At 52.0% G+C, this 24,874-nt stretch overlaps 4 protein-coding genes across 10 annotated transcripts in view; 2 read left to right on the top strand and 2 right to left on the bottom strand.

Annotated features, from left to right (window-relative positions):
• Mapk8ip3 (mitogen-activated protein kinase 8 interacting protein 3) overlaps positions 1-19,519 on the top strand; it is a 39,472-nt gene extending 19,953 nt beyond the window's left edge. For 5 of the 7 annotated variants that reach the window (NM_001163451.1, NM_001163447.1, NM_001163450.1 and 2 more), the window contains 27 exons: positions 2,320-2,566; positions 3,393-3,495; positions 4,159-4,277; positions 7,864-7,875; positions 8,597-8,614; positions 9,639-9,696; positions 10,064-10,216; positions 10,797-10,878; positions 11,727-11,857; positions 12,062-12,118; positions 12,206-12,376; positions 12,974-13,100; positions 13,641-13,736; positions 13,863-14,021; positions 14,582-14,747; positions 15,238-15,420; positions 15,496-15,685; positions 15,800-15,919; positions 16,006-16,086; positions 16,170-16,237; positions 16,379-16,527; positions 16,692-16,863; positions 17,076-17,189; positions 17,312-17,350; positions 17,450-17,629; positions 17,731-17,880; positions 17,956-19,519. In NM_001163451.1, the coding sequence (NP_001156923.1) occupies positions 2,320-2,566; positions 3,393-3,495; positions 4,159-4,277; positions 7,864-7,875; positions 8,597-8,614; positions 9,639-9,696; positions 10,064-10,216; positions 10,797-10,878; positions 11,727-11,857; positions 12,062-12,118; positions 12,206-12,376; positions 12,974-13,100; positions 13,641-13,736; positions 13,863-14,021; positions 14,582-14,747; positions 15,238-15,420; positions 15,496-15,685; positions 15,800-15,919; positions 16,006-16,086; positions 16,170-16,237; positions 16,379-16,527; positions 16,692-16,863; positions 17,076-17,189; positions 17,312-17,350; positions 17,450-17,629; positions 17,731-17,880; positions 17,956-18,077 (3,267 nt within the window). In that variant the 3' untranslated portion in view covers positions 18,078-19,519. The remainder of the gene's footprint in view (positions 1-2,319; positions 2,567-3,392; positions 3,496-4,158; positions 4,278-7,863; positions 7,876-8,596; positions 8,615-9,638; positions 9,697-10,063; positions 10,217-10,796; positions 10,879-11,726; positions 11,858-12,061; positions 12,119-12,205; positions 12,377-12,973; positions 13,101-13,640; positions 13,737-13,862; positions 14,022-14,581; positions 14,748-15,237; positions 15,421-15,495; positions 15,686-15,799; positions 15,920-16,005; positions 16,087-16,169; positions 16,238-16,378; positions 16,528-16,691; positions 16,864-17,075; positions 17,190-17,311; positions 17,351-17,449; positions 17,630-17,730; positions 17,881-17,955) is intronic. The other 2 variants (NM_001163453.1, NM_001163448.1) reach the window with 2 other exon arrangements.
• Positions 19,494-20,525, bottom strand: Nme3 (NME/NM23 nucleoside diphosphate kinase 3). Its single transcript, NM_019730.2, has 5 exons — positions 20,466-20,525; positions 20,267-20,397; positions 20,072-20,173; positions 19,885-19,997; positions 19,494-19,811 (listed from the first exon to the last, which is right to left on the bottom strand). Exons 1-5 carry the CDS (start codon positions 20,509-20,511, stop codon positions 19,694-19,696), a joined length of 510 nt encoding a protein of 169 aa, NP_062704.2. The 5' UTR covers positions 20,512-20,525; the 3' UTR covers positions 19,494-19,693.
• A 210-nt stretch (positions 20,526-20,735) lies between these two features.
• On the bottom strand, positions 20,736-21,905 carry Mrps34 (mitochondrial ribosomal protein S34). The gene is made up of 3 exons (NM_023260.2): positions 21,537-21,905; positions 21,321-21,363; positions 20,736-21,237 (listed from the first exon to the last, which is right to left on the bottom strand). The coding sequence occupies exons 1-3, from the start codon at positions 21,855-21,857 to the stop codon at positions 20,945-20,947; spliced, it is 657 nt and encodes a 218-aa protein (NP_075749.1). The 5' UTR covers positions 21,858-21,905; the 3' UTR covers positions 20,736-20,944.
• Positions 21,906-21,937: 32 nt separating this feature from the next.
• On the top strand, positions 21,938-24,873 carry Eme2 (essential meiotic structure-specific endonuclease subunit 2). The gene is made up of 8 exons (NM_001163102.1): positions 21,938-22,204; positions 22,318-22,454; positions 22,802-22,894; positions 23,383-23,474; positions 23,627-23,720; positions 23,871-23,986; positions 24,081-24,270; positions 24,342-24,873. Exons 1-8 carry the CDS (start codon positions 21,976-21,978, stop codon positions 24,510-24,512), a joined length of 1,122 nt encoding a protein of 373 aa, NP_001156574.1. The 5' UTR covers positions 21,938-21,975; the 3' UTR covers positions 24,513-24,873.
• Position 24,874: the final 1 nt, after the last annotated feature.

Here is a 24,874-nt window from a genome sequence, read left to right as displayed (position 1 = left end):
TTTTCATGTTTGCTTGCTTAGTCTCCCTCACACCAGGCCTGTGAGAAGGCTTCCCTTTAAGCCATTTGTAGAGGCTATGAGAACTTGAGAATGCCATGGGAGCCTGTGCCTCACCCACCCTGGCTCTAGGCACCTACTTGGGTCCTTGCTTTATCAGCTTTTCTTCTTACCATGTCTTTTCTGTCGCTACTATGTTGTCTGAAATCGGCTTTTCCTCTCTTAAACCATGATGTTTAAGTGTTTTAGTTTGTTGTATGTTTTATTTGACTTCTCTTATTTTTAAAAAGTAATTACACATTAAGTTCTTTTTATTTCATGTTTCATATTTTAAGGTTTTCCTAATTTCTTAATTTTTGTTTGTTTTTTGTTTTGTTTTTTGTTTTTATATACTGTAGTGTTTTAACCAAACAGTTGTGGCTACTCATGGTGAGGAATGACCGCTAAGAGTGTGGGTTCTTTGCAATACATTTGGAGGTCACTGCTCCCCGTTGATGTTTAGGAGGTTGAGAGGTTTGCCCTAGGTAAGTGGTGGCCAGGGGGGTGTATCCCCTGGGTAAGTGTGGCCCTGTAGGATAACAGAGCTGGGGCACTGGGGGAGGCACAGCCAGAGGGCAAAATGCCCCCATTTTTACCAAAGGGTCACGATAGGCAGCAGAACGTGAAGAGGTGTGGAAATGAGTGGGACTCATACCTCTGGCTTCTTCCTGGCCTGCTTGGAATTTCTTTTTTACCCTTTACTGGGTGGCAGCAGCAGGCGTCTACATCTGGAAGGCACCTGGGTGACTCTGAAGAGAGGCAAACACAAGTGTTTTGAGAGCTACATCTCAAAGGCTCCATGTGAACCATGCTTGCCTCTTTTGGCACTCACAAGGAAAAGAAGAAAAAAATGTTTCTCCCTTGTCATACTGGGCAGAAGCTGGATCCAGATACAGAGCTACAATTTTGTTACAGAGCCGTTTTCAAGATGTCTGGACTGTGTGCTGGTGTAAGAGTTCTTGCCTCTGCCTTGCTGGCTAGGACTGAATTGTGTTTGGCTATGGGCCATTGTGGCCACTGTAGGATACAGAGCTGCATCCTTGAGCTGCACTCACTTGATGCCAGGAGCACCATCGAGTTCTGACAAGAAAGCTATCCTTTGCCAATAATTGTTTATTTAGAAATAAAGCAGCTTGGTAGATGAAGCCAGAACCTTGTCCTTTGAAGACTTGACTATGTCCAGTATTGAGAGACTCATGCTAGGGCCTGGCATCCACAGAACCAGTTCTGACCTCTGAGACCCAGGTGCACACTGTTGACTTGATAGCTCTGCATTTCCCCAGCTCTGTACAGAGCCACGTGCTTCTTTTCCTCACTCCACCCTGGTGAACATCCTTAGCCACAGAGCTCGTCTGAAGGCATGCTTTCGCTCTGAAAGACAAAACTCTAGAAGCCAGGACAGTGCATATGTGAGATGTTTAGTCATTTTCCTCGACCTTCACAACAGAGAAGCAAAAGGACCTGAAGGGCAGCTGTTGCCTGGTATAACCAGGGCACCTCCTCAGAGTCACGTGTCCTATACATGTGTCAATAGTAATTAATAGAGGGATGTTTGGGGACAATTTTTATTGCGACTGTCTAGCTTTATCCAGAAAGGGCACAAGAATAAAATGTGTGCTTCTTGTTTTATACTCTTCAGTTGAGTGCCTTTTTTCTACTCACAAGATTTATAAGGTTAGCAGCTGGCTTCTCTAAGAGTCTAAATTTCCTCCAGAACACTTCCCATTTTATTAAAGCAGAATTTGCATTGCTGTTCAGGACTAACCTTTGGTTTTGTCAATGTGTGAAAGAAGCATTCAGGATCTCCTTAGAGGGTCTCAGCCATAGAATCAGAGAAAATAGCTTAGTGTACAGCACACCTGGCCACCCAGTGCCAGATAGCAACTTCCTTATTCCTGGGTAGAGCCCTTTGCCCCATACTAGTCTGCCATTGGTTTCTGACTAGCCCACAACTGCAAAGATCACCCACTGTGTCTTCCACCATGTCCTATGTGTAGCATCATGTCACTCACGATTGTGCTGGACTGTCCTATGGCAGGTGTAAGCTGGAAATTCCATTCAGTGAGGTGGTGGCTGCTTCTGGAAAGTCAGGCAGCTGTGGGTGAGCATCATTGTTCAGGAGTAATTGGGCCAAAAAGAGAGTGCCTGCCTCTACAGGCAGGCACAGTGCTGTTTGTTTGTAACTGTGTAGCAGAGACACAGAGCCATGGGGCCTCCCTCAGCAGCCTCTAACCATGGCACTGTGGACTGCTGTGATATTCTTCCTTCTTTGTTTGGCTCTAGTGTCCAAATGATGAGATGTCTGAGTCAGGCCAGTCCTCAGCAGCTGCAACACCCAGTACCACAGGTACCAAGTCCAACACACCCACGTCCTCCGTGCCCTCAGCAGCAGTCACGCCACTCAACGAGAGCCTACAGCCCCTGGGGGACTATGTCAGTGTCACAAAGAACAACAAGCAGGCCCGAGAGAAGCGCAATAGCCGTAACATGGAGGTCCAGGTCACCCAAGAGATGCGGAACGTCAGTATCGGTGTGTAGTCTGTCCAGTGCCCTACCAACTATCGCATCCCTGGGGAGAGGCCATGTACCTGCTGCTCACTAGTGCCTCTCCTCTCCACACCTGAGAGGTGCTGCTTCCTCAGTGGATTTTAGCTTGAGCAGATACAATAGCTAAGGCTTCTAAGTAAGTACCACAGGTAGGCAGTTTAAATAGCTGTCTTGAAGATAGGAAGACAAGGACCAAGGTGCAGGAAGTCTCTCCTGAGGTCTTTCTTGCTGGGCTTATAGATAGCCAACTCCCTGTGTTCTTACAGTTAGCCTGTGTTCTCATCTCATAAGGACCTCTGTAGAGTGAGGTGAGCCACATGGCCTCATTTTACTTGGTCACTTCCTTAAAGACCAGACTCCAAGCTGGTCATGGTGGTATACATCTATAATTTCCAGTTCTTAGGAGGCAGAGGCAGGAGGAAGAAGGAATTCAGGGAGTTCAAGACTAGCCTAGGGTGTATGAGACTATCGAGAGAGAGAGAGAGACAGATAGACAGACGGACAGACAGACAGAGAGAGAGAGACAGACCCAGTTACCAAAAGAAAAAACCCAGTTTTGAAACTTACACAGGGCCATAGGGGGTGGGATCCTCCCTCAGCAATGCATACCTATTTGTTATAGGCCTTCCTCCCTAGACTCCCATAGTACTGGAGTCTCCACCCACCTGGCCAATATGGGGAGAACTCTTGACAGTCATATCTGGTGGAAGCTAGTGTGGAGTCTATAGATGCAGGCCTGGGAAGTCTTTGTGAATAGGGCAGATTTTCAGGCTATCTGCTAACACAAGGTTTCCTGTGTTCTGTACTAGGCATGGGCAGCAGTGACGAGTGGTCCGATGTTCAGGACATTATCGACTCCACCCCAGAGCTGGATGTGTGTCCTGAAACCCGTCTGGAGCGCACAGGAAGCAGGTGCTCATTCAGCCAGGCTCTGGATGAGGGATTCAGTGTGCTTTGGGCAGGGGGTGTATCACTGTCATACCCCGGCCGTGTCTGTACCCACATTGCAGGGTTGTCACTGAACAGGTATATCAGTCAGCCCCCTATCCCTGTGAAAAAATACCTGAAATCCATTAAAAAGTAAGATAAGCTAGACAGTGGTGACTCGAGCCTTTAATCATAGCTCTCGGGAGGCAGAGGCAGGCGGTCTCTGAGTTCAAGACTACACAGAGAAACCCTGTCTCAAAAAAACCTAAATAAATAAATATAAACAAATAGTAATGATAAAGAGGGGGTTGGTTTCGACTCACAACTCTAGAAGTTTCAAGGCTTTAGCCTTTGGGCATGTGTTAACATGGAATATCATGAAGGAAGGAGATGGTGAGAGGATTGCTTACTTCATGGAGTCCCAGAACTGAGAAAGGGCTCGGCCTACTAGTGCATACTACTAAATGCATACCCTCTGCAACCTCCTTTCTCCCACTTAGGCCACTTCCTAAAGTTGCACCATATGCTTTTAGTATTGGGGTTTTTGGAGACATTTCAGTTGCAGACCTCAACACAAGCCTGGAGGGCTGCTGTTGGGTAGGACAGCAGTGCTGTTCCTAACTGCTCTTTATGTATGCATGTCAACAGCCCAACCCAGGGAATTGTAAACAAAGCTTTTGGAATCAACACTGACTCCTTGTATCACGAACTCTCCACGGCGGGATCTGAGGTCATCGGGGATGTGGACGAGGGAGCTGATCTCCTAGGTAAGTACAACCCATGACTCTTGGACACTTGGACTCTGTGGTCTTTTTCTTTAATTAGTTATGATGAAGGACAGGTTTTATGCTCCTTTGCGCCAAGGACTTTGATTTCATAATACTAAAGTAAATTCTTCCTTTTTTGAACTTTCCCTAAAGTCTCCAGTTTATGTTTTTAAATTTATTTACAGAGATACCCTGCTAGCACTTGGTATCCACTGGATGTTCCTTGTGGGCAGCTAAGTGCTAGAAGTAGGGCTCACACAATGCTCTGGGAAAAGCTTTGGATTTTGAGCTGGTTCTAGCATACACCTATGACAGCCATTCCTGGGTTTCTCCAGGGCCACAGCTCTACTTGCTGGAGAAAGGGTCAGGCTTCTCCCACAAGCCTCCATATTCAGTCATAAGCAGAAAGCTGTAGGACTCTACTACTTCTTCTCATTGGTCCACAGGTCAAGTAAGGCAAGATCATCATCAAGTAAGTGAAGGGTGGGCAGGTTTAGATACATAGGAGCACAGGATGGTCTGTGAGGTGCCTTTAGTGACTAGGTTATGAGTTTATGTGGCTGACACCACCGCTGCAGACAGGCAGTGATGGGGTGTGTTCTGGGGAAATGAACATCAGAGTCATATTCTGGCACAACAAAGATGAATCCCTCTCTGTGTGTTGCTTTGCTGTCATTTCTATGGGACAGTGACCACCCTGAGCTAAGGTTACCATGAGACCCAGTCTTAGTAGCAGCTGTTCTAGAGCCTTTGTGTGTGTGTGTGTGTGTGTGTGTGTATGTGTGTGTGTGTGTGTGCATGTATGTATGTAAATAGGAAGTCAGATGGCCATAAGGAACTCAGGCAGGACCCACTACTATACAATCTGTGAATACAGTGACAAGTGACTTATTGTGGTGACCAAGTTCTGAAGCCATGAGCTGGGGTCTGTCTCCTCTGCTTAGATAGGTACCCACCTAAGGGCCCTCCTGCACTGTGGCCACAGCCACTCATGTGGTTTTAAAGATGATATGGCACAGACAGCAGGGTACAGTGAGGAAGCACACCTGAGCAACCTTTGTAGATGTAGAGACCTCACAGGCAGGAGAGAGAGAGAGATGCTGTATTCTCACAAGCACAGTCTTAAGTCAGGAGTGGTCATGAGCTACAATTACAGTGGTGAGCCCCCTTCCCAGAAGACTTGGTTTTCAGCTTCACGTTTCTCAGCTATGACGGAAGTAAGAGGTATCTGCCCTGACACACAATGTGTGTATCAAACATTAGACACCAACAGCAGCAACATACACTGTTTTAAGAAGCTCAGTTACAAAAAGAGAGAGAAGTGGTGGAGAGAGCCTGGGAAGAGAGGGGGACGGGGAGGGCCAGCTACAGTGGGATGTGAAAGAACTAGGTAAGTGAATAAGTTGCCAGTTATTGCACCCATGTAAGGCTTCAGAAATGCTGAGGAAAACACACATTATAGAGTGGATGTTTTAGGAGTAGCAAGTATCATGCCTACCTCTGCCTGCACTGTCTGCTGGGAATGTCAGAGCACGCACCAATGCTAAGGCAGTGTTCCCATGTTCAAGTAAGGAAGCGGATCCTCAGAGAATCAAGCAGCTCCCTTGCTTGGGAGAATACAGACTGTGACATACAGATCCAACCTGTGCCACTAGGCAGTAGTTCACAGTAGACTGCTCCATGGAGTAGCCAGTTGTAGATGTCTAGAGAAGACCTCCTTGAGAAGGAGGCACACTTGTGTACAAGGCTGATAAGTCAGAAATGTCTGCACAAAAATGAGCTTCAGTCCATAGTGTAATAAGATGGTTGCTTGATCTTTTTGGTTGGTTGGTTGGTTGGTTGGTTGGTTTTGGTTTTGGTTTATCGAGACAGGGTTTCTCTGTGTAGCCCTGGCTGTCCTGGAACTCACTCTGTAGACCAGGCTGGCTTTGAACTCAGAAATCTACCTGCCTCTGCCTCCTCAGTGCTGGGATTAAAGGTGTGTGGCACCACTCCCAGCTTGGTTGCTTGATCTTAGAAAATAGAAATTAATTCTAGGTTGATCCAATATTTAAACAAAATAAGGGGAATGGAGCTGAGGAAGAATATTAAAGGATATTCCCATAAGCTGGGTCTCTTCATTACCAAAACCATCAAAGAAAAATCCACACACGTGGCTGTGATAATTAATGAGTATGTGTGTGCTCTCAGTGTGTAGTTCAGTAGTAGAATTGTGCTTAGCAGAAGTCAGTTTGATCCCCAGCACTCAGAACCAAAGAAAAAGACAAGTATGTGTGTGGGTGTTCTTTACCATTGAAGCAAATCAAGTACAATAGAAACCCAGCAAAGGATAAAGTAGAAAAGCATAGATGCTACCTCCAACACATAAGAACTACCCAGCTTCATGGCTCATGAGGAGTGAGTATGAAATGAGTCATCAGGCTGGCGTGCTGCCCCCTCTGTGGAGCTCTGCAAGGGTCTCAGGTGGTCTGTACCCAGGGCCTGGGTGCTCATGTAGAATAGGAGTAGATGGTGATGAGCAGTTACATACAGCACCCAAGGTGTTTAGAGTCCTGGTTACCAAGCTAGCTGCCTGGGAGGACCGATAGGATGCGTGCTCTCCAGAGGTGTGAGCAAAGGGGCCTGAGCCGCTTCTGAGCTGCTGCTCTGCTCTACTAGGCTTTCCATGGTAAACATTATTTTCTTATTTAAATCAAACAGGTTCTCATGCTGCTTTTCTTCCCGGGAAGCATACAGGCAGAACGGAATTCTTTTCTTTAACTTACTGGAGACAAAGTGTTTCCTTATTTAGTCCCGTTTTTTTCCCTAGCAATCTGTACTGAAGAGGCCTGTACCCAGTGAGATCTGTTCATAGCCCTCCATGTCCCCAGCCCCCACTACTTTATTTATTTCGCTTCACAGTTGAGTCCTTATTCCCTTCTTATTGTCTCCGTGTCCCTCACTCAAGGTTATGTCCTCCTTCCCTGGACTCCCGTAAGTGCTGGGATGAACAAGAGACCCCTGAACCCATCTTCAGGTGCATATCTGTGACACATTAGGGCCTCTTTGTATGCACTGCCATCATGGCTAGTTCACTCTGGAGGGCCTCTCTGGTATCGTTTGCTCACCGACAAGCACACACCCTTTTCCTTACAGGAACTGCTGAGCACAAGCCTACGGCTGAGTACTACAGATGTCTGGCAGAGCTTAATAAAAACTGGGTACTTAGCCGGGTGTGGTGACGCACGCCTTTAATCCCAGCACTTGGGAGGCAGAGGCAGGCGGATTTCTGAGTTCGAGGACAGCCAGGGCTACACAGAGAAACCCTGTCTCGAAAAAAAAACCAAAACCAACAACAACAACAAAACTGGGTACTCTAGGACCCTTGGAGAAGAAGGAAGGGGCTCCCCCTTTAAGGTTATTGTATCCATGGGATGTGATGTATCCTGGACCTGCTGACGTGTTTTGGTTTTTGTGTCCATCAATATAAGAATGGCTGAATCATTGTTGCTTTTTTTTTTTTAATAATAATTTATTTGTTGGCTCCAGTCACTGATTGATCTTTGTTGCTTCCTTTCCTGTCTCTGCTTCACTGGACCTGGCCCAGGGGAGTTTTCAGGTGTGTATCTCTCCTATCTGTCTCCATGTGGTCCCCTCTTTCTACTGTGGAGAGCAACTGAAGCAGGGAGTGGCACTCTCCCCTGCTGCTGACCATCACCAAGGGCTGTGCATTCTGACCACTGATTTCTGTCTAGCTGCTCTGGGCCACTTAACCCTACAGCCATGTGCTTTGCTCCCAAGCTGCTACTGCCAAAAATGCCCAGATGGGATTGCTCCACTGACCACTATCAGACTCTTAATATATGACGCCCATCTTCAAGCCTAAAAAGGCCCCTGAGGGCCATTTCTGAAGGATCTACAGAGCCATGAGGAACATAAAACAGCACACCCCAGAAGTTAAAGGTGCCATGAGGCTCCTGTCAATTGTAGTCCACCTGGGTAGCCAGGCTGAACTGCTGTGCACAGAAGGCCTTGAGGCCCACCTCTGCCCCTATAATTATGGCCCTTTAGTGTGTTCAATGGCAGCCAAGCCCCTGGGCACAGCTTCTCCTTGTGTGGTTTCCTCTGACTGCGCTGTTGCCCACAGATAAAATTTCACAGGAATCCCTGGCTTTATCCCACCTTCTGCCCTTCTGTCCCCTCTGTTGCCAACTCTAACCCAACCAGAAGTGGCCCCCAATAGTCCCTACTTTGCTGTCTACATAGGCTTAACACGCTTCTTTTCTCTCCCTCCTCCTGCCCCGTTGCCCGTCTCCTGTGGGACTGGGATGCTCCCGTAGTGCGCGATGATTTTTTTGGTAAGGCCAAGGCCCTGCTTAAGTGTTTGTTTTTCCTCTTTCTGGCCTCTTCTCTCTATCCAACATCTTCTCATGCTTCATGAGCCCTTTGCTTTGTGGGCCAGTGGCAGTGAGTGGGGCTTCAGGGTTTCCAGGTACCTCAGGCCTAGGGTGAGGTGCCATCTTTCCATTCTGTTTCAGCTGGGGTGGGAGGTGGCATTTCCTCCAAGCTGCTGGTCACCATGGATAAACCACTGTCAGTTGTTGAGAGAATCCACAGGCCCAGTACAGACCACGCACCTGTGTTCCCTCTTAGCTCACCAGGGAAAAGCAGGTCCTTGTTTGAAGCAAAGGAGGTCAACGTGGGCATCAGGATGAACTGTCCCTTTGCTGTTTCAGGCAAAAAAAAAGATGAAGGCTACCCTGAGGATTCAATTTTGTACTTTGGAGATTATAAGAGAGAACTTAGTCTCTGCAGAGGGGCTGGTCAGTTCCCCATGAAAAGCTCCTATCCTCACATTCACTCCCTCTACATACTTCCTGACCGCACTCCAAGGCCAGGTCCTACCAAACCCATTTGTAACCTCATGGTGGGCTGCAACTGCAATAACTCTGCCTTGGGGCAAAGGTTCTCTCTGTGTCATCTCTGTCCTTTGTCACAGTGCCAGGATGGCATTGAAAGGCCTTGGCTCACTGTGAGTAAACCATAGAGCGGGAGTGAGGACATTGTTAAGGGCAGGGAGTGAAGTGGCTTCACAGGGCCTGCTAGAAGGCTGAATTCTGTTGGAATTGAAAGGAATATTCTAGGCCTCTGAATGTGAACCCAGGGAAAAACAGGGCTTCAATGAGACCAGGGACCTCTCCCAATCTGACTGCCTCTCCTTTTGCAGCCCAAGTATCCTGCAGGTGGGAGTACCAGACCCTCATCCCTTCCCATTTCAAGGCACAGGGCCAGGAAGGTTGCTACTCTGTGGCAGAGGCAGGTTCAATAGAACCCAGTCCACTTAGAGAAGCTAAAGGGAAACTTCCCTACCTTTCGTTTCAGGAATGGGCAAAGAAGTGGGGAACCTGCTGCTGGAGAACTCACAGCTTCTAGAGACAAAGTAAGTGTCCTCTGTGCCAGCAGGGCCCAACCCAGGCTTGGATGGCCCCTAAAACATGACTGTTACTATTGCTTGTAGTAGGAACCCATAGGACTCCTGAGTGGTTCCTCCAAAAGGAACCTTCCGCCAGCATGACTACTCCATTCAATGCCCAGGTTAAACAGGTGTTCCCATTCTCGGCCAGGATGTACCTGCAAGGGTGTGTCTCAGGCCTGTACTCTTGATATTCAAAAGACAGACACAGAAGTACAAGTTTGAAGTTAGCTATGTAGCAAAGCTCTGTCTCACAATAAAACAAATAGAAGTCCTTGTCAAAAAAGTATGCACATTGGCTCTCGTTAAGCCCTCATCTTTCTTCCCTTTAAAGAAATGCTTTAAATGTAGTGAAGAATGACCTCATTGCTAAGGTTGACCAACTGTCAGGAGAACAGGAGGTCCTGAAGGGTGAGCTGGAAGCAGCCAAGCAAGCCAAAGTCAAGCTGGAGAACCGAATCAAAGAGCTTGAAGAAGAACTGAAGAGGTAAGAACACCAGAGACTTGGGCTTTGCACTGGGTGTCCAAGCTGCCACCTCACCTCTCTGTCTTTAAGAAAGCCAGCCTCTACTTCTGACATCTAAGAGCCCCTGTTTCCCCTAGCAGTTTTGTGTATTCACTGTTCAAGGTCCAGCCACTCGGTAGGTGTCTGACCGCCCTCTTGTCTCCTCTCAAGTCCTCTGTGCCCTCGCCAGGTACAGGGTCCTGCTTTATCTGTCCTTCTGGGAATGGTGGTGCCTCCTCAGCTACAGCTCTCACCCCATTCTTCACTCAGGAGTGCAGGGCTGATCAGGTACCTCTGACTACTTGAGCACCCCATACCTCTGCTCCTCAGCCTTCTGATCAGCCAAGATCAAAGCCACAAGGTCTGGTTCTAGCCCCTCTGAGATGGGAGGGGCAGTGTAGGGAAGGCCTGTGGAAACCGCCTGCTTGGACTTGCCTACCCACCAGGATAGCCCTCTTAGGCTTGGATCACCCTCATTTTGGTTAGAGCAGCCAAATGTCTGGGCTGTGAAGCACATTTGGCAGGGCTCTTACCCTGCCTGTTTTTTCCCCACATCCTATAGAGTCAAGTCAGAGGCAGTAACTGCCCGCCGTGAGCCCAGAGAAGAGGTGGAGGATGTAAGCAGCTATCTCTGTACAGAATTGGTATATCCACTATTAACCTGTGGGCATGGGTGGGCTGGCATGGCGGGGCTTCCTAGACTTGCTTATTCTTCTGGGCCCTCCTTACCTTTCACTTGTGACCGCTAAAGCTACTGCATGTTCTCCCATTCCATCAAGTGACTTAACAGCATCAGACCACTCCTTTGGCAGATCCTTCCTCCCCCCACCCCTGACCTCCCAAACTGAGGAAGGGTCACATTTGTTCCCCTTCTTACTGATGCCTTCTGCAGTCCCAGCAGGGGTATTTTGTTACCAAAGATGTTACTGGTATGCACCTGCAGCCTGGGCAGTGCAGCCAAACCCTGAGCCTGCACTTCCTCTCACTTCCCAAAATGAGGTCTGGGCAGCACAGTTTGTCCCTCTGTACCAGAATAACTTTAGAACATACTGGGTCCTTTGTGACAGAGCAGCAATCTGTTCAGTCTCTGGGACGTAGTGTAGAGATTCCATAGTGTAGGATAGTCTAGCAGAGGTGGGAATGTGGATTGTGGCTACTTGAGTGTGAAAGAGTGGCTCGTTCAGGCCTCCACCTTCTTTTACTGTACATTGGCAGAAGCAGATTGCAGGTAGGTGAGGCCAGTGAGGCCGTGTGCAGGCAGGACCTGTTCCTGTGCACTTTCTCCCAACTCCCTTAAGCTCGTTCTGTTCAGGCTTTGGAGAGAAGAGTGGCAAACCCCATGTGGGCTCCCCTGGCACTCTAACCTGCCATTCCACCATCACTTGTCCCAACTATATCTCCATCTAGGGGGTAGACACCTCAGAAGGAAGCCACGTATGCTTGACTGTCCTCCTGTTTCTCATTGGAGGAACCACATTTCCCCCCTCTGCAGGACAAAATCCCCATGGCCCAGCGCCGACGCTTCACACGGGTGGAGATGGCCCGAGTGCTCATGGAACGCAACCAGTACAAGGAACGCCTCATGGAGCTGCAGGAGGCTGTGAGGTGGACTGAAATGATCAGGTGTGCCCCTCAGCATTTCCTCTGACAGTTCTGAGCAAGTTCATGGCTCTGATTGGATCTATTTTTCCTGAGCTGGGGTTGTAGAATTTTAGCAGGCCTTGGGATTTGACTGCCCTCCACCACACTTCCTTTCCCCCGAGTGTTGGCATGGTTTGGGGGCTCCAGGGTCACCCGGCACAGCTCCTCCTTTACTCTTCCCTGCAGAGCATCAAGGGAACACCCATCTGTCCAGGAGAAGAAGAAGTCCACCATCTGGCAGTTGTGAGTATGGTGCTCTATGGAAGAAGAGGCTTTCGTCAGCCTGCTACTGTTCCACACTTGGCTCACTTATCTGTGTTTCCATGGCAGCTTTAGTCGCCTCTTCAGCTCCTCATCTAGCCCCCCTCCGGCCAAACGATCCTACCCATCTGTGAACATTCACTACAAGTCACCCACTGCAGCTGGCTTTAGCCAGCGTCGCAGCCATGCTTTGTGCCAGATCTCAGCCGGCAGCAGGCCCCTGGAGTTCTTCCCTGATGAGTAGGTATCCCTAGCCCCCAAGTGTCCTGAGTCTATCCACTCTATGCTTGAAGTTGGAGAGCAGACTTTTAATATTCTGTACTGTGGGACAGAAGTTATCAAGAGCAGGAAAGATGACACCTTCTCTCTATGTCCACTACCCCCAGCAAAAACTAGTCCTCAGGTTCTGTCTGAATGACTTTTAGCAGGGACTGCAGTTCCAAGAAACCATTCTCTTAGACTTTGAAGACTGTGCTGGGTCCCATCATACTCTTCCCTCCTGTGTCTGACCTTAACGTCTGAGCACTGCCCCAAACACTTAGTTAAGCTTCTTGGGGCCACTTTTGTGAGAAACTACTGGTAAACTCACCTAGGTTACACAGTTGCTGACCAGCAACAGAGCAGGCCCCAGAACAGCTGGAAATGACCTCTTAAGCACAGGATCACACCCCAGACATAATTGGGAAAAGCCACCTTCTGTCAAATACTACCCCTGTCCCAGAAAAGGCAAGGGTAGAATCAGGCAGGCTCTGAGGAAGACCAGTGAGAGTCTGGGTGCTCCAGCCTCACCCCGACAGCTCACCTTGAACAGATGTAACCTGTCATTTTTTCACCCAGTGACTGCACCTCTTCTGCCCGGCGGGAGCAGAAGCGGGAGCAGTACCGCCAGGTTCGTGAACACGTGCGCAATGATGACGGGAGGCTGCAGGCCTGTGGGTGGAGCCTGCCTGCCAAGTACAAGCAGGTACTTGAGACAGGGGGTGGTTTCTGGGTATGGAGAGGATGTGAGAAGGACACAGTGGTAGTGCAGAGCCAGGAGGCACCCATTTCCTAGCTGGTGTTGGTGGATCTGTGACTCTGAGGGTTTTCTAGTTTGCTTTCTGTTGCTCTGATAAAACCCTGAGCAGACCAGCCTGGGTGAAGAATGGGATTATTTGACTTAACTTCCACCATCAAGGGAAACTGAAGCAGAAATCACTGAGGAATAGTATTTACTGGCTTGTTTTTCATTGCATATGCAACTTGCTTTCTTACACATCCCAAGATCACCTCCCACACACATGCCTATGGACCAGTCTGATGGAGGCAGTTCCTCAGTTGACATTCCCTCTTCCCAGGGGGTTCTAGCTTATGTCAGGTTGGCAAAAACTAACCAGCACAGAGGGCCAGCAGAGCCAGACCCAGTGCACTGTGTACCAGAAGCCCGCAGGCAACTAATTGAGATTTCTGAAGGCTAAAGTGTCTTCCTTGGCCTCATACCACAGAACTTCCCACTCTGTTGCAGCTGAGCCCCAATGGAGGCCAGGAAGACACCCGGATGAAAAATGTGCCTGTCCCTGTGTACTGCCGCCCTCTGGTGGAGAAGGACCCTTCGACAAAGGTGAGCACCAAGGACCCTGATCAGAGGCCTCCAAGGAAACCCTGGACAAAGGGTAGTCTTTACTGTAGCCCCTGGGAGGCCCCAGAGAAGCTGATGCACTGAGACCTCACAGCCTTGTCCCCGCAGCTGTGGTGTGCTGCTGGTGTCAACCTGAGTGGGTGGAAGCCACATGAAGAGGACTCTAGCAATGGACCCAAGCCTGTACCAGGTCGAGACCCTCTGACCTGTGACCGGGAAGGAGAAGGCGAACCCAAGAGCACACACCCATCACCTGAGAAGAAGAAGGTCAGTATGTTGATCAAGAATGTGGTTTTATCCTACATAAAGTCTCTAGATAGTTTCCTGCAGGTTCTGCAGTTAAGTGACCACACCCTGGTGACAGTGCATCTCTTTTCCCCTATCAGTCTGAGACAGGAGCAGGTGCTGCAGCATCTAAGATACCACTGCTGCCTCTCTATAGTCCAGGTTTCCTCCTGGCCTGTGGAGCGATGGGACTGTCTACTGCCCTTGGTAACAGAGGGCTTGGGAGAACCAGGCATACCTTTTATCATGTAGTAAATTAGGGAGCAGGAGGACTGCTCATAGGAGAGGCCCAGTGATTTGCAATGAATCCCAGAGCACGGTCACAGCTTGATTTACAGGCCATGAGAGTTGCCTCTCCAAGTTTGTGGTTTCCTCTTAGAAATGAACTATCATGATATGGATCTGCGGGCTATAGGGGAGGATAACTATCCATTGATGCCATATTCAAAGCTAGATCTTAGGAAGTTCTGAGACTCCCTGATTCATGTCAATACCAAGTTCAGGCACTGGCTTTGATTTCCCCCTGATATGCTCTGAAACAGGCAAAGGAAACCCCTGAGGCAGATGCTACCTCCAGTCGGGTATGGATCCTCACCAGCACCCTGACAACCAGCAAGGTGGTGATCATTGATGCCAACCAGCCAGGCACAATTGTGGATCAGTTCACAGTCTGCAATGCCCACGTCCTGTGTATCTCCAGCATTCCTGGTGAGCCGGGGCTCCCACTGCCAGGTGCTGTCCAACAGCAGGCACTGCTGCTTGTGGACTGCCCTGCAAAGCTGGTGCTCGAGGCGGGTAGCTCTTCCTTTTCAGCCAGGTAGGACTGACATGTGCAATAAGTAGGGATTGGAGACCTGCTAGGAATGCAAGTCCAGGAGGAAGCTCTTCAGGGTACAGGCAAAGGCCCTGGCTTCACCCCTCAGCAGCAGCCTCATGACCTTTTAGCCCAGCCCCAGGGTAGCGCTAAGAGCCCTACATGTCTCTGCTTTGAAGCCTATTTGCTGGGTGGCCTCTACTCCTTGGAGCTCTTCAGGACCTTTCGTGTGATAGAGCAGAGCATTACTTCTTAGCTTCGTTTTGGCCTATAAGCTTGACCCTAGGCCTGAGCGTCGCAGGCATGGTTGCGTGTGACCTCCCTGCCTTCACTGAGATGGAGCTTTGTGGTGTTGGACTGATGGACTGGAAATTTTTCCCGCAGCGGCCAGTGACAGTGACTATCCCCCTGGGGAGATGTTCCTAGACAGTGATGTGAACCCTGAAGATTCAGGTGCTGATGGTGTGCTGGCTGGCATCACCCTGGTGGGGTGTGCTACCCGCTGCAATGTTCCACGTAGCAACTGTTCCTCACGAGGAGACACCCCAGTACTGGACAAGGGGCAGGGTGAGTCCTGGATCATCATCTCCCTACTCCACACTCCTCTTCCTCCACTTACCAGGCTTACCCCTCTCTCCACAGGGGATGTGGCGACCACTGCCAATGGGAAGGTCAACCCGTCCCAATCCACAGAAGAAGCCACAGAAGCCACGGAGGTGCCAGACCCTGGTCCCAGCGAGTCAGAAGCAACGACAGTCCGGCCCGGGCCTCTCACAGAGCATGTCTTTACTGACCCAGCACCCACCCCATCCTCCAGCACCCAGCCTGCCAGGTAGGCTCTCCTAGGTTGGGTCAGTTGAGTGAAGAGAAGGATGGCGAGGTGAACAGGGATCAGCATATGCTTCCAGGACTTACTCTGCAGCTACAGCTACCATTCTTCTTGCAGTGAGAATGGGTCAGAGTCCAATGGCACCATTGTACAGCCTCAGGTGGAGCCCAGTGGGGAACTCTCAACAACAACCAGTAGCGCTGCACCCACTATGTGGCTAGGAGCCCAGAATGGCTGGTAGGTAAAGCCAAAGACACAAGACATGGGATGTGCTGGGAGGGCTCACTGAACCATGTAAGCTCAGCCCACCTGCCCTCTTGCAGGCTCTATGTGCATTCAGCGGTAGCCAACTGGAAGAAGTGTCTGCACTCCATCAAGCTAAAAGACTCTGTGCTGAGCCTGGTGTATGTGTTTCCCACTGAGGGGTGGGGTTAGGGACCCAAGGGCCCAGCAACCCCATCCTGCCTCACTGACTTAACCATTCCAGGCATGTCAAAGGCCGAGTGCTGGTAGCTCTTGCAGATGGGACCCTGGCTATCTTCCATCGTGGAGAGGGTAAGACCTAGTGGCCCTTGCAGAGACAGGTCTAGGGGCTCTTGGGTCCATCCTGAGCCTAGCAATGGGTCCTCCACACCAACCCTGTGAACAGAGATAGATCCTAGCCAGACCTGAACAGGTGTCCTGGACTCTTTCTAGATGGCCAGTGGGACCTGAGCAACTACCACCTAATGGACCTGGGCCACCCACACCACTCCATCCGCTGCATGGCTGTTGTGAATGACCGAGTTTGGTGTGGCTACAAGAACAAGGTGCATGTTATCCAGCCCAAGACAATGCAGATTGAGGCAAGTGCTAGCCAATAACCTCCAGAGTAGGGTGGGGCTTTTGCTAGATTAGAGATTGGGACAGGCTGTGTGTCATTAAGGTGAAACCTGCATCAAATCACAGCAAGCACATGTCCCTTACTTTTTCATTACCCATCCGTTGACTGGCTGCCCTTACCTCACAGAAATCATTTGATGCCCACCCAAGGCGGGAAAGCCAGGTACGTCAGCTGGCCTGGATCGGTGATGGAGTGTGGGTCTCTATTCGCTTGGATTCTACCCTTCGGCTCTACCATGCTCACACCCACCAGCACCTGCAGGATGTGGACATTGAGCCCTATGTTAGCAAGATGCTAGGTGAGTTGGGCATGGAGCCACATGCCTGTGCTCTCAGCACTTGGGAGGTGGAAGCAGGAGGCTCATCTTTAGCTCCATAAAGGGTTTGAGTCAATCCTTGGCTATATGAGAGCTTATCTCAATATAAATTAAATAAAGATGTAATGTTAGGGGATGTGCCAAGCAAAAGCACCCATTACTGACTGCACTGACCCTCTTCCTGTCCCACTCAGGAACCGGCAAGCTGGGCTTCTCCTTCGTGCGCATCACAGCCTTACTCATTGCAGGCAACCGTCTGTGGGTGGGCACTGGCAATGGGGTTGTCATCTCCATCCCCTTGACTGAGAGTAAGTTTCCAACCCTAGATGGCACCTCTCAAGAAAGCAGCAGCTGTGCTAGACTCCCCGAGTAAGTGTACTGGGGAGCCGCCTGTCTGGGCAAGCTCACCCTTCCTTTTTTTCTTATTCAGCTGTGGTCCTGCATCGAGGCCAGCTCCTAGGGCTCCGAGGTAAGTGCTGGGTACTTGCCCACTGGTGCCCCCAGTAATCACCATCTCCAGCTGCCTGCTGAAAATAACGTGGCCCAATCTTCCTGTCTGTTTTCCCAGCCAACAAGACATCCCCAACATCTGGGGAGGGGACCCGCCCAGGGGGCATCATCCATGTGTATGGGGACGACAGCAGTGACAAGGCCGCCAGTAGTTTCATCCCCTACTGCTCCATGGCACAGGCTCAGCTTTGCTTCCATGGGCACCGTGATGCTGTCAAATTCTTTGTCTCTGTGCCAGGTACACAGCTGATCTTAACCCACTTTGCCCACTGTGCTACTGTGGCATAGCTATGACCTTTTCAGGATGCCACAGTCCTGAGATTCCTCTGCCCATAACAGGAAATGTGCTGGCCACTCTCAATGGCAGTGTGCTAGACAGCCCATCAGAGGGCCCTGGGCCTGCTGCACCCGCTGCAGATGCTGAGGGCCAGAAGTTGAAGAATGCACTGGTGCTGAGTGGTGGTGAAGGTTACATTGACTTCCGTATCGGTAAGTAGGCATAGACTAGAGGTTGGCCCTGGTGTGGGCATGTGGGAGTCCTCCTCATGGCTCCCAATTCTCCAGGAGACGGAGAGGATGATGAAACTGAGGAATGTGCCGGGGACGTGAACCAGACAAAGCCCTCGTTGTCCAAGGCTGAGCGCAGCCACATCATCGTGTGGCAGGTGTCCTACACCCCTGAGTGAGACCCTGTCCTACCTGATGCCAACTGTACATAGGACCCTACCTGCCTGCCTCCCCGCCTGTTCCCTGGGGCAGCCAGGTTCGTCCATCCCCTTTTAACCTCTCAACTTGCAGCTTTTGCCTGAGGTCCAGCCCCTAGCTGTTAGAGAGGGATGAAGCAGGGTTTGGGGAGTGAGGCAGGAACAGATGTCTTTCCCATCAGGGAGGAGAGAGCCTCTGAGACAATCTCTCCAGCAGCCCCTGGTCTTGACCCAACATGAAGTCCCAGGGGGCCCTCAGGGCAAGGCAGGACCAAAATGACTATGGGCAGCCCCTACAGGTGGCCCTGGCTCCACTCCATCCTCACCAGTCCTGGCAGGAGCAAGAGCCTCATACTGCCAGAGTCTTCCCCAAGTCTACTTGCTTTGCATGCAGCCCTGAGGAAGGGATCCTGATTTCCAACCCTTTGCTCTCTCTGAGGGACCCAGGCCTAGCCACCATCCTCTGCCCAGAAGCAAGGTTAGGGCTACCCTGGTTCCCGGGGCCCCAGGCAGCCTTCTCTGGGCTTCCCCGTCTCCAAACTTACATTCCCTTGGTCCCTAGCCTGGGTCTTACCTGGGAACCTGGCATGAAAGCTCAGGGCCAGCCTCCCAAGGGCAGCTGCTTCAAAAGATGACAAATACCCGTCAACCCAAGATTGTCCAGCCCCTCACAGACCAGTTCCCCTCGGCTCTTCCTGGACACAAGATTCACCTTGGAGGAGCAAGTGCCCTGCCCCTCCCAGAAGCCCCAAGGGTAGAATTTCTCAGGCTGCCAGGGCAGGCACAGGCCTCAGGAAGAAGGGTGGCCCTGGTCTCCCCAGAGTCAGTCCTAGGATGCAGGCTTAGCCTCAGGTTAATGGAGGATGGTGTGCTCCAAGGGCCTGCCTCCTGCACAGGGCTCCAAGGAGCCCAGCTCCCAGACACGTACTAAGTGCCTAGGGTTGCCGGCTGTGGCCTGCTCCCTTGGAGAGCAGCTGACAAGAGGCTTCCAGGCAGAGGCCAGAAGAGCTGAGGACCAGCCAGGATGGGCACAGTTCTAAGCAAGTGTGTGGGAGCAGGTGCTGCCCTGGCTCTGGCCTTGCTCGTCAGGGGCACTGAGTCAGTTGGCCTCTACTGCACGCTTCCTACCAGAGAAGCACAGATCCAGGGGCACTGCCCCTGAGCCTGTCTGGCCACAACAAGCTGCAGCAGTGTGCAGCTGCAGGCTTCTCCCCACCACCCTGCCACCTCTCCACTGTGATGTATGTCCCTTGTCTGTTCCCACATGAGTGTGACGTGACCAGGGTTAGTTGGGAGGGTGCAACTGGAGGGAAGGGGCCAGTGCAACTTTCCTCAGGCTTTGGCCTTGCAAGTGAACTCACATATCTGCTCTGTATGTAATAAATGTCTTAACACTACTTTTGTCTTGAAACTTCACCAGCGCACAAGGGTTTTCTGCAGTTTTATTATGAAAGGCAACAAGGGGTGGGAGTGGTTGTCCCTGGACCGACTAGGTTGGGTTGACCTGCACTCACACAGCACTGTTACTGATGCTGAGCTCTGTGAAGATCACAGAAGACCAACAACCTCCAGATTGGTAATGCTGACTGCAATAACATCTACTCATATAGCCAATGTCCGGCGCTGTCCTCCCAGCACAGAAGCTCGGCCTCACGGAACCAAAGAGCGATTTCTCTGTGAGCACTTTCCACCGAGTCGCTGCCATGAATTACATTCCTGTGCGGGAATGGCAAGTGAGCAGGGGGAGGGAGAAGGATGAGGGGTGGCCAGGGAAGATGGTAAGACTTACTTGCCAACCTCCATGCAGAAATCCCCACGGATCGTACCGGGCATGGCGTCCCCTGGGTCAGTGGCCCCTATGAGGGCTCGCGAAGCATGCACGACATCCAGCCCTTGCCACACCTGTAGGGGCTACTGTCAGCAAGATGAGAGCTCCCAAGGCCTTGCTCTCCCCTTGCAGGTCATCGGAAACTTACCATGGCCACCACGGGGCCAGAACTCATGTATTTAACCAGTCGGCTGTAGAAGGGTTTCTCGCGCAGCTCGACATAATGCTCCCGCAGTAGCTCTTCGGAGGCCTACGGGGAGGAGTAGCGACCTATACCAGGGCCCCAACCCTAGACCGTCCCGATTCCCTTCCCGGATCCACCTGCTCCTTTGTGCGCCCACACCTGCACTAGCTTCAGTGCCACCAGCTTGAAGCCCTTCCTCTCAAAGCGACGCACGATCTCGCCCACCAGCCGCCGCTGCACGCCGTCGGGCTTCACTGCCAAGAACGTGCGCTCGTTCACGCCGCTGTAGGCTGCGGGAGTACTGGCTTCAGGCATGCCCCACCGGGCGACCCCCGCCCGGCCCCGCCCGGGTGCTCACCTGAGGGGAAGAGGTTAGCAAAGATGGTCAGCACCAGACAGATCATGGCGGCGGATGGGGCGGGCCAAGCGGCAAGGGGGCGGGGCCTCCCTTAAAGGACCTCTTGGCGCGGGCTCTCCTGGGGCTCTGCAATCCCAGCACATTTGAGCCCAAAGCGCAGTCTCGGCGCCCAAGTCCTGCCTGAGTGTGCGGGAGCACCTGCTGCTCTGCTCCATACCGCCACCTTTCCTCCCTTGTCCTGCGGTACACATGTAATGAAACCACAACACAGGCTGTTTCCTGGCGTTTATTTCCAGACCGAGGAATCAGAGAGGGGCCCGCCTGAAAATGACACCAAGCAGCCTGTCATCTGCCCCATTATTCATTGCCTGATGTGTCAGGGCTGTAGGATATAACTCGCCACCGAAGTGAAGATCTAGCACAGTCAAAGGCACTCGTCCATCAAATGACTCACAGGACCTCTCTGCCAGTCCTGGCAGTTAGACTGGGGTGCCCTTGGCCCTCCCTTTCGTCTCCTGTTTTGCAGGGTAGTCCCAGGGGCGCATTCGAGTCCTCTCCAGGTTCAGGAGCGGCTCCTGGACGCTGGTATCCCCGTTTTTCTGCCGTTCAGCGAGGATCATGGCTCGCAGCAGAGGTGGATAGGGGACAGAATTCAATCTGTCCTCTGGTTTCGCAGTGAACGCAGTGAAGGCCTCCTCCTCGTGCTTGGGTACCAAACGCCAATCGTGGTACATGACTTGCTCGATTTCCCGAGCCGTATCCTCACTCTTCCCTGAAGGAAAGAAGACAAGCTGACTGCCTGCTGGCTGGATGATATGAGAACCATCCCCGGCTCCAACCAGCATCCAGCCTTACCTTTGAAAGTCAGGATGCCCCAGGCCCTCCCGTGGTCCAAGTTCTGCAGAACAAGAGGGAGGATTGTCAACATGCAGCCCCTGCCACTAAGTTACGTGGGTAAGGGAGACATACATGCCCAGGTGGCTCAGAGTGGGTGAAACCAGCCGATGTATAGTCCAGGGTGGGCAAAATGAAAGTGGAAACAAGAATGGGCAGTACAGGAAGCTAGCGCACCTGCGCCGTGTAGTCGGGCCTCACACGCGTGAGGCGCCAGTAGCATGGCTCGTCGTGCTGCCACAGCCAGGACTTGCGGGTAACCAGACGGCCCAGGCCGAACAAGGGGAGGCGGGCGAGCAGCTGTAGGAGGCGGCTCTCGCGACGCACGTCGGCCCAGGCGCGTACCGGCAGCCGGCGACCGGAGTGCGGCCGGGTCAGCGTCTCGTAGTCTAGGGCGTAGAGCTGCGAATCTCGCGGCTGGTTCCGCTGCTCGCGCAAGGCGCGCACGCGGCGAGCCAGCTCAGCGATCAGCCGGGGTCTTACTTTCTTCCGCGCCATGTCAGTGTCCTTACTCCACAGGAAATCTGCGCTTCAGGAGCTCTCCCGTTCCGGAAGCGGCCGGTGTCCTGAACAAAAGCATCCGGGTACGTCCGGAAGCTTCAGGAACGAAGGACTTATGGCGGAGGTTGGTCCCGGGAGAGTCACGGTCTCGCGTCTCGGTCGGGGCCTGCGTCTCGGCCATCGGCGACCTCAAACCTGGGAGATTTCCGACTCAGACGGTGAAGGTGTCCCCGCTAGGGAGGTCGGCACGCAAGCCCCGAGTCCAGCAGGAGAGCGCAGAGCTGCAGCCAAGGCTTTACGGGCAGATCAGGTTCTGGGGCGACTGGTGGTGTGCGTGGACCCAGGTGAGGGGACGGGGGCTGGGAATCTGGGGCCAGCCACCAGACAGGGTAGCGTTGTCACCCACTAGTCCGCACTGGAGATGGTGGAATAACTCAATGTGCCTGCTGGGATCCAGCTGTCCTGGAAGATGCAGGCTCTGACATCCTGATGGAGGCGCTGGGCACGCTAGGCTGTGAATGCCGCATCGAACCGCAGCACCAGGCCCGCAGCCTGCAGTGGAACGTTGTCAGGCCCGACCCGGCCCCCAGCAATGTGAGTGTCTCCCTATGACCAGCCCAGTGCCAGTCCTAATCCATGTTTCACTTTTCCTCTGGCTAGCGAGGTAGCACAGGAGGCGAAAAAAACTGAAGGATGCCTAAGTCGAATTTCTTAACACAAGAAACCTGAACTCAGCTGCTGCCAGATAACCTCCTGTTGGCAATGAGGATGGGAGTTGGGCTAGTTTTTGTATTCAGGGACTTCTAGGGAACAGACCCAACTGGCCTGAACTTCACGGGAGCTGGAGGGTTATTGATAGTGTCTGGTGACTGACTGGCCAGCACAGGGAGAAGCCCTGGGCTCACACTGGTGGTTAGCAGGGCAGCTGATATCCCCTATAGGTGCCTCTGGAGGCGAAGGCTGAAAATGAGCAGGAACAGTTGCTGCTGCTGGAACCCCAGGAATTTCTTCAGGGTGCTGCGCAGCTGACCCAGGTAATGGGGAAAAGCCCTATCTTTATTTGATGGGTCTCCTTTGACAGTCTGGGATGGGATGGAGCTTCTGTCGAGGATCATCAAGGTGTTGAGGGTGAGATGAGAAAGCCTGCTGCGTGCTCCAGACATCAGAGCGTTAGAGAGCCTTTAGGAGAATAGTGACCTGACTGCAAACTGGCCAGGCATGGAGGAGGAACTGAGAATTCTAGCTGATGGTGTCTGTATAATGTAGGCACTGGCTGTGGGCTCTGTCTACAAAAGCTAATAATCCCTCACTTGGCTGCTTATATTCCCTAGACTTAAAGGTAACAATGCCCAACTGGTATTTGCCTAGAGCACAGTTCTGCTAAACGCTTTGCAGGTGTCGCTGTCCAAGGGCCAACGTTTGTCAAACACATGCTGGGTAACATTCCCCTGGTACAACAGTGGCTATAGGCCTGCCGTCAAAGCCCTCCTGTGAACAAGTATGGGGATATTCTTGCTTTCAGATCACAGATCCACCTTGCTCCATCCCCTGGCTTTCTCCCAAGAGTCTCACCCGCTCCCATCTGGCTGTCATTGGACTGGACGCATACCTGTGGTACCACTTAACCTCAGTAGGGCTGGCTTGGGTGGGATTCCAGGAAAGTGGCTTGCCTCTGGTGGCTCTGTCACAGCTAACCCCACTTGGCCTGAGTTGGCTCTGCAGAGGTAGGAGACTCTGGAGCCCAAAAGATCATCCCCTCTGTTCAGGTCTCACCAGCTCAGTTCTCAGAAGACATGGCAACTAAAGAAGTCAAAGGAAGCCCATGCCAGGGGAGCCATCAGCTGGGCTGAGGTGGAGGAGGTGAGGGCTGTGTGGAGTTGTTAGGTGCCTTGCCTTTGTCTCTGCACTTGGCTGTAGGCTGGCCTGTCAGAACTGGCCTTAGTTCCCAGGATCACTGGGCTGGCATTCCCCAGAGGTCATGTGGTCCGTACCCACTCTCACACTCCCCAGATCCTGGTGCTGCTGCAGCTCCATGCAAACCTGGATGTGCTGCTGATGGCTTCGTGGCAGGAGCTGAGTCAGTACGTGTGTGCCTTCACCAGGGCCCTCTCGCAGCTCCCCTCGAAGTATGCATCTCTGCAGGGGCCGAGTGGACACAGGCCAGGGTCGGAGGGCTGCACAAATGGGGTTCTCAAAGCGTCTGTCTGGGTGTCATTTCAGGCAGCACCGGGACTCCCAGGCCTTTTCTTTCTGCACAGCAGGGCACTGGGCCTCAGGCCAGCAAGTGACCAGAGATGGCTCTGGGCTCAGAGGAGTGTGGTGGCGACAAATCAGACAGTTCAACCGGGTCAGCCCAGCTGTGGCTGACGCTGTTGTTACTGCCTTCCCATCACCCCGCCTTTTGCAACAGGTGAGTCCCCTAAATCCCTCCTTCCAGGATCAGGACTTACCGTCCACCCCTTACACTTGTGCCTACTCCAGGCTCTCCTGGACTGCAGCACAGAGCAAGAACGCCTGAGCCTCCTAGCTGATCTCCCTGTGAAGGCCCACAAAGGCAAGCAGCCTCGCAGAGTGGGGCCTGACCTCTCACGCAGAATCTGTATCTTCTTGACAACCACCAACCCTGACCTCCTGCTGGACCTGAGCTCTTGACCTGTGCCATCCTGGGGTCACCTCCTGCCCATCAGTACAACAGGACAAGTCTGCCTAAGAATCTAATTATTCTGAGAGGCAGGCAAGGAGGTTTGGGTCCAGCCCATACCTTTTCAGACTGTGGTAGATAGACTCTGTTGCCTGATGGTCAAATGGAAATACCATGGGAGGTGGGTGAGAGGGTAAGGGAAGCTGAGGTGAATGGAAGAGTGGAGGGTAGTGGCCACTTGGTGCAGGAGGCTTAGTAGTAGGCCTGAGTGCTGAGTTGTACTATTACATCCTCAGAGAGAGGTGCTCAGAGATCCAAGCCAAGCTCTCTCAAAGCCGCTGGACAGAGACAGATAAACAATAGACACAGGCAG

Source organism: Mus musculus, chromosome 17, assembly GCF_000001635.26.
Source record: "Mus musculus strain C57BL/6J chromosome 17, GRCm38.p6 C57BL/6J".
NCBI classification, from domain to species: Eukaryota; Metazoa; Chordata; class Mammalia; order Rodentia; family Muridae; genus Mus; species Mus musculus.
The sequence above is the reverse complement of the archived record's forward strand: the minus strand, read 5'-3'. Positions and strand labels throughout refer to the sequence as shown.

What these genes read in the sequence shown, in the direction of transcription:
- Nme3 (NM_019730.2), bottom strand. Translation starts at nt 20,511, where the DNA reads ATGATCTGTCTGGTGCTGACCATCTTTGCTAACCTCTTCCCCTCAG. An exon ending in TGGCACTGAAGCTAGTGCAG is followed by an intron (nt 20,174 to 20,266) that starts GTGTGGGCGCAC and finishes TCCTCCCCGTAG; the next exon opens with GCCTCCGAAGAGCTACTGCG. An exon ending in TTCTGCATGGAGGTTGGCAA is followed by an intron (nt 19,812 to 19,884) that starts GTAAGTCTTACC and finishes ATTCCCGCACAG; the next exon opens with GAATGTAATTCATGGCAGCG.
- Mrps34 (NM_023260.2), bottom strand. Translation starts at nt 21,857, where the DNA reads ATGGCGCGGAAGAAAGTAAGACCCCGGCTGATCGCTGAGCTGGCTCGC. An exon ending in GGCCCGACTACACGGCGCAG is followed by an intron (nt 21,364 to 21,536) that starts GTGCGCTAGCTT and finishes CTTGTTCTGCAG; the next exon opens with AACTTGGACCACGGGAGGGC. An exon ending in GGGCATCCTGACTTTCAAAG is followed by an intron (nt 21,238 to 21,320) that starts GTAAGGCTGGAT and finishes TCTTTCCTTCAG; the next exon opens with GGAAGAGTGAGGATACGGCT.
- Eme2 (NM_001163102.1), top strand. Translation starts at nt 21,976, where the DNA reads ATGGCGGAGGTTGGTCCCGGGAGAGTCACGGTCTCGCGTCTCGGTCGG. An exon ending in GGTGGTGTGCGTGGACCCAG is followed by an intron (nt 22,205 to 22,317) that starts GTGAGGGGACGG and finishes GCTGGGATCCAG; the next exon opens with CTGTCCTGGAAGATGCAGGC. An exon ending in CCGACCCGGCCCCCAGCAAT is followed by an intron (nt 22,455 to 22,801) that starts GTGAGTGTCTCC and finishes TATCCCCTATAG; the next exon opens with GTGCCTCTGGAGGCGAAGGC.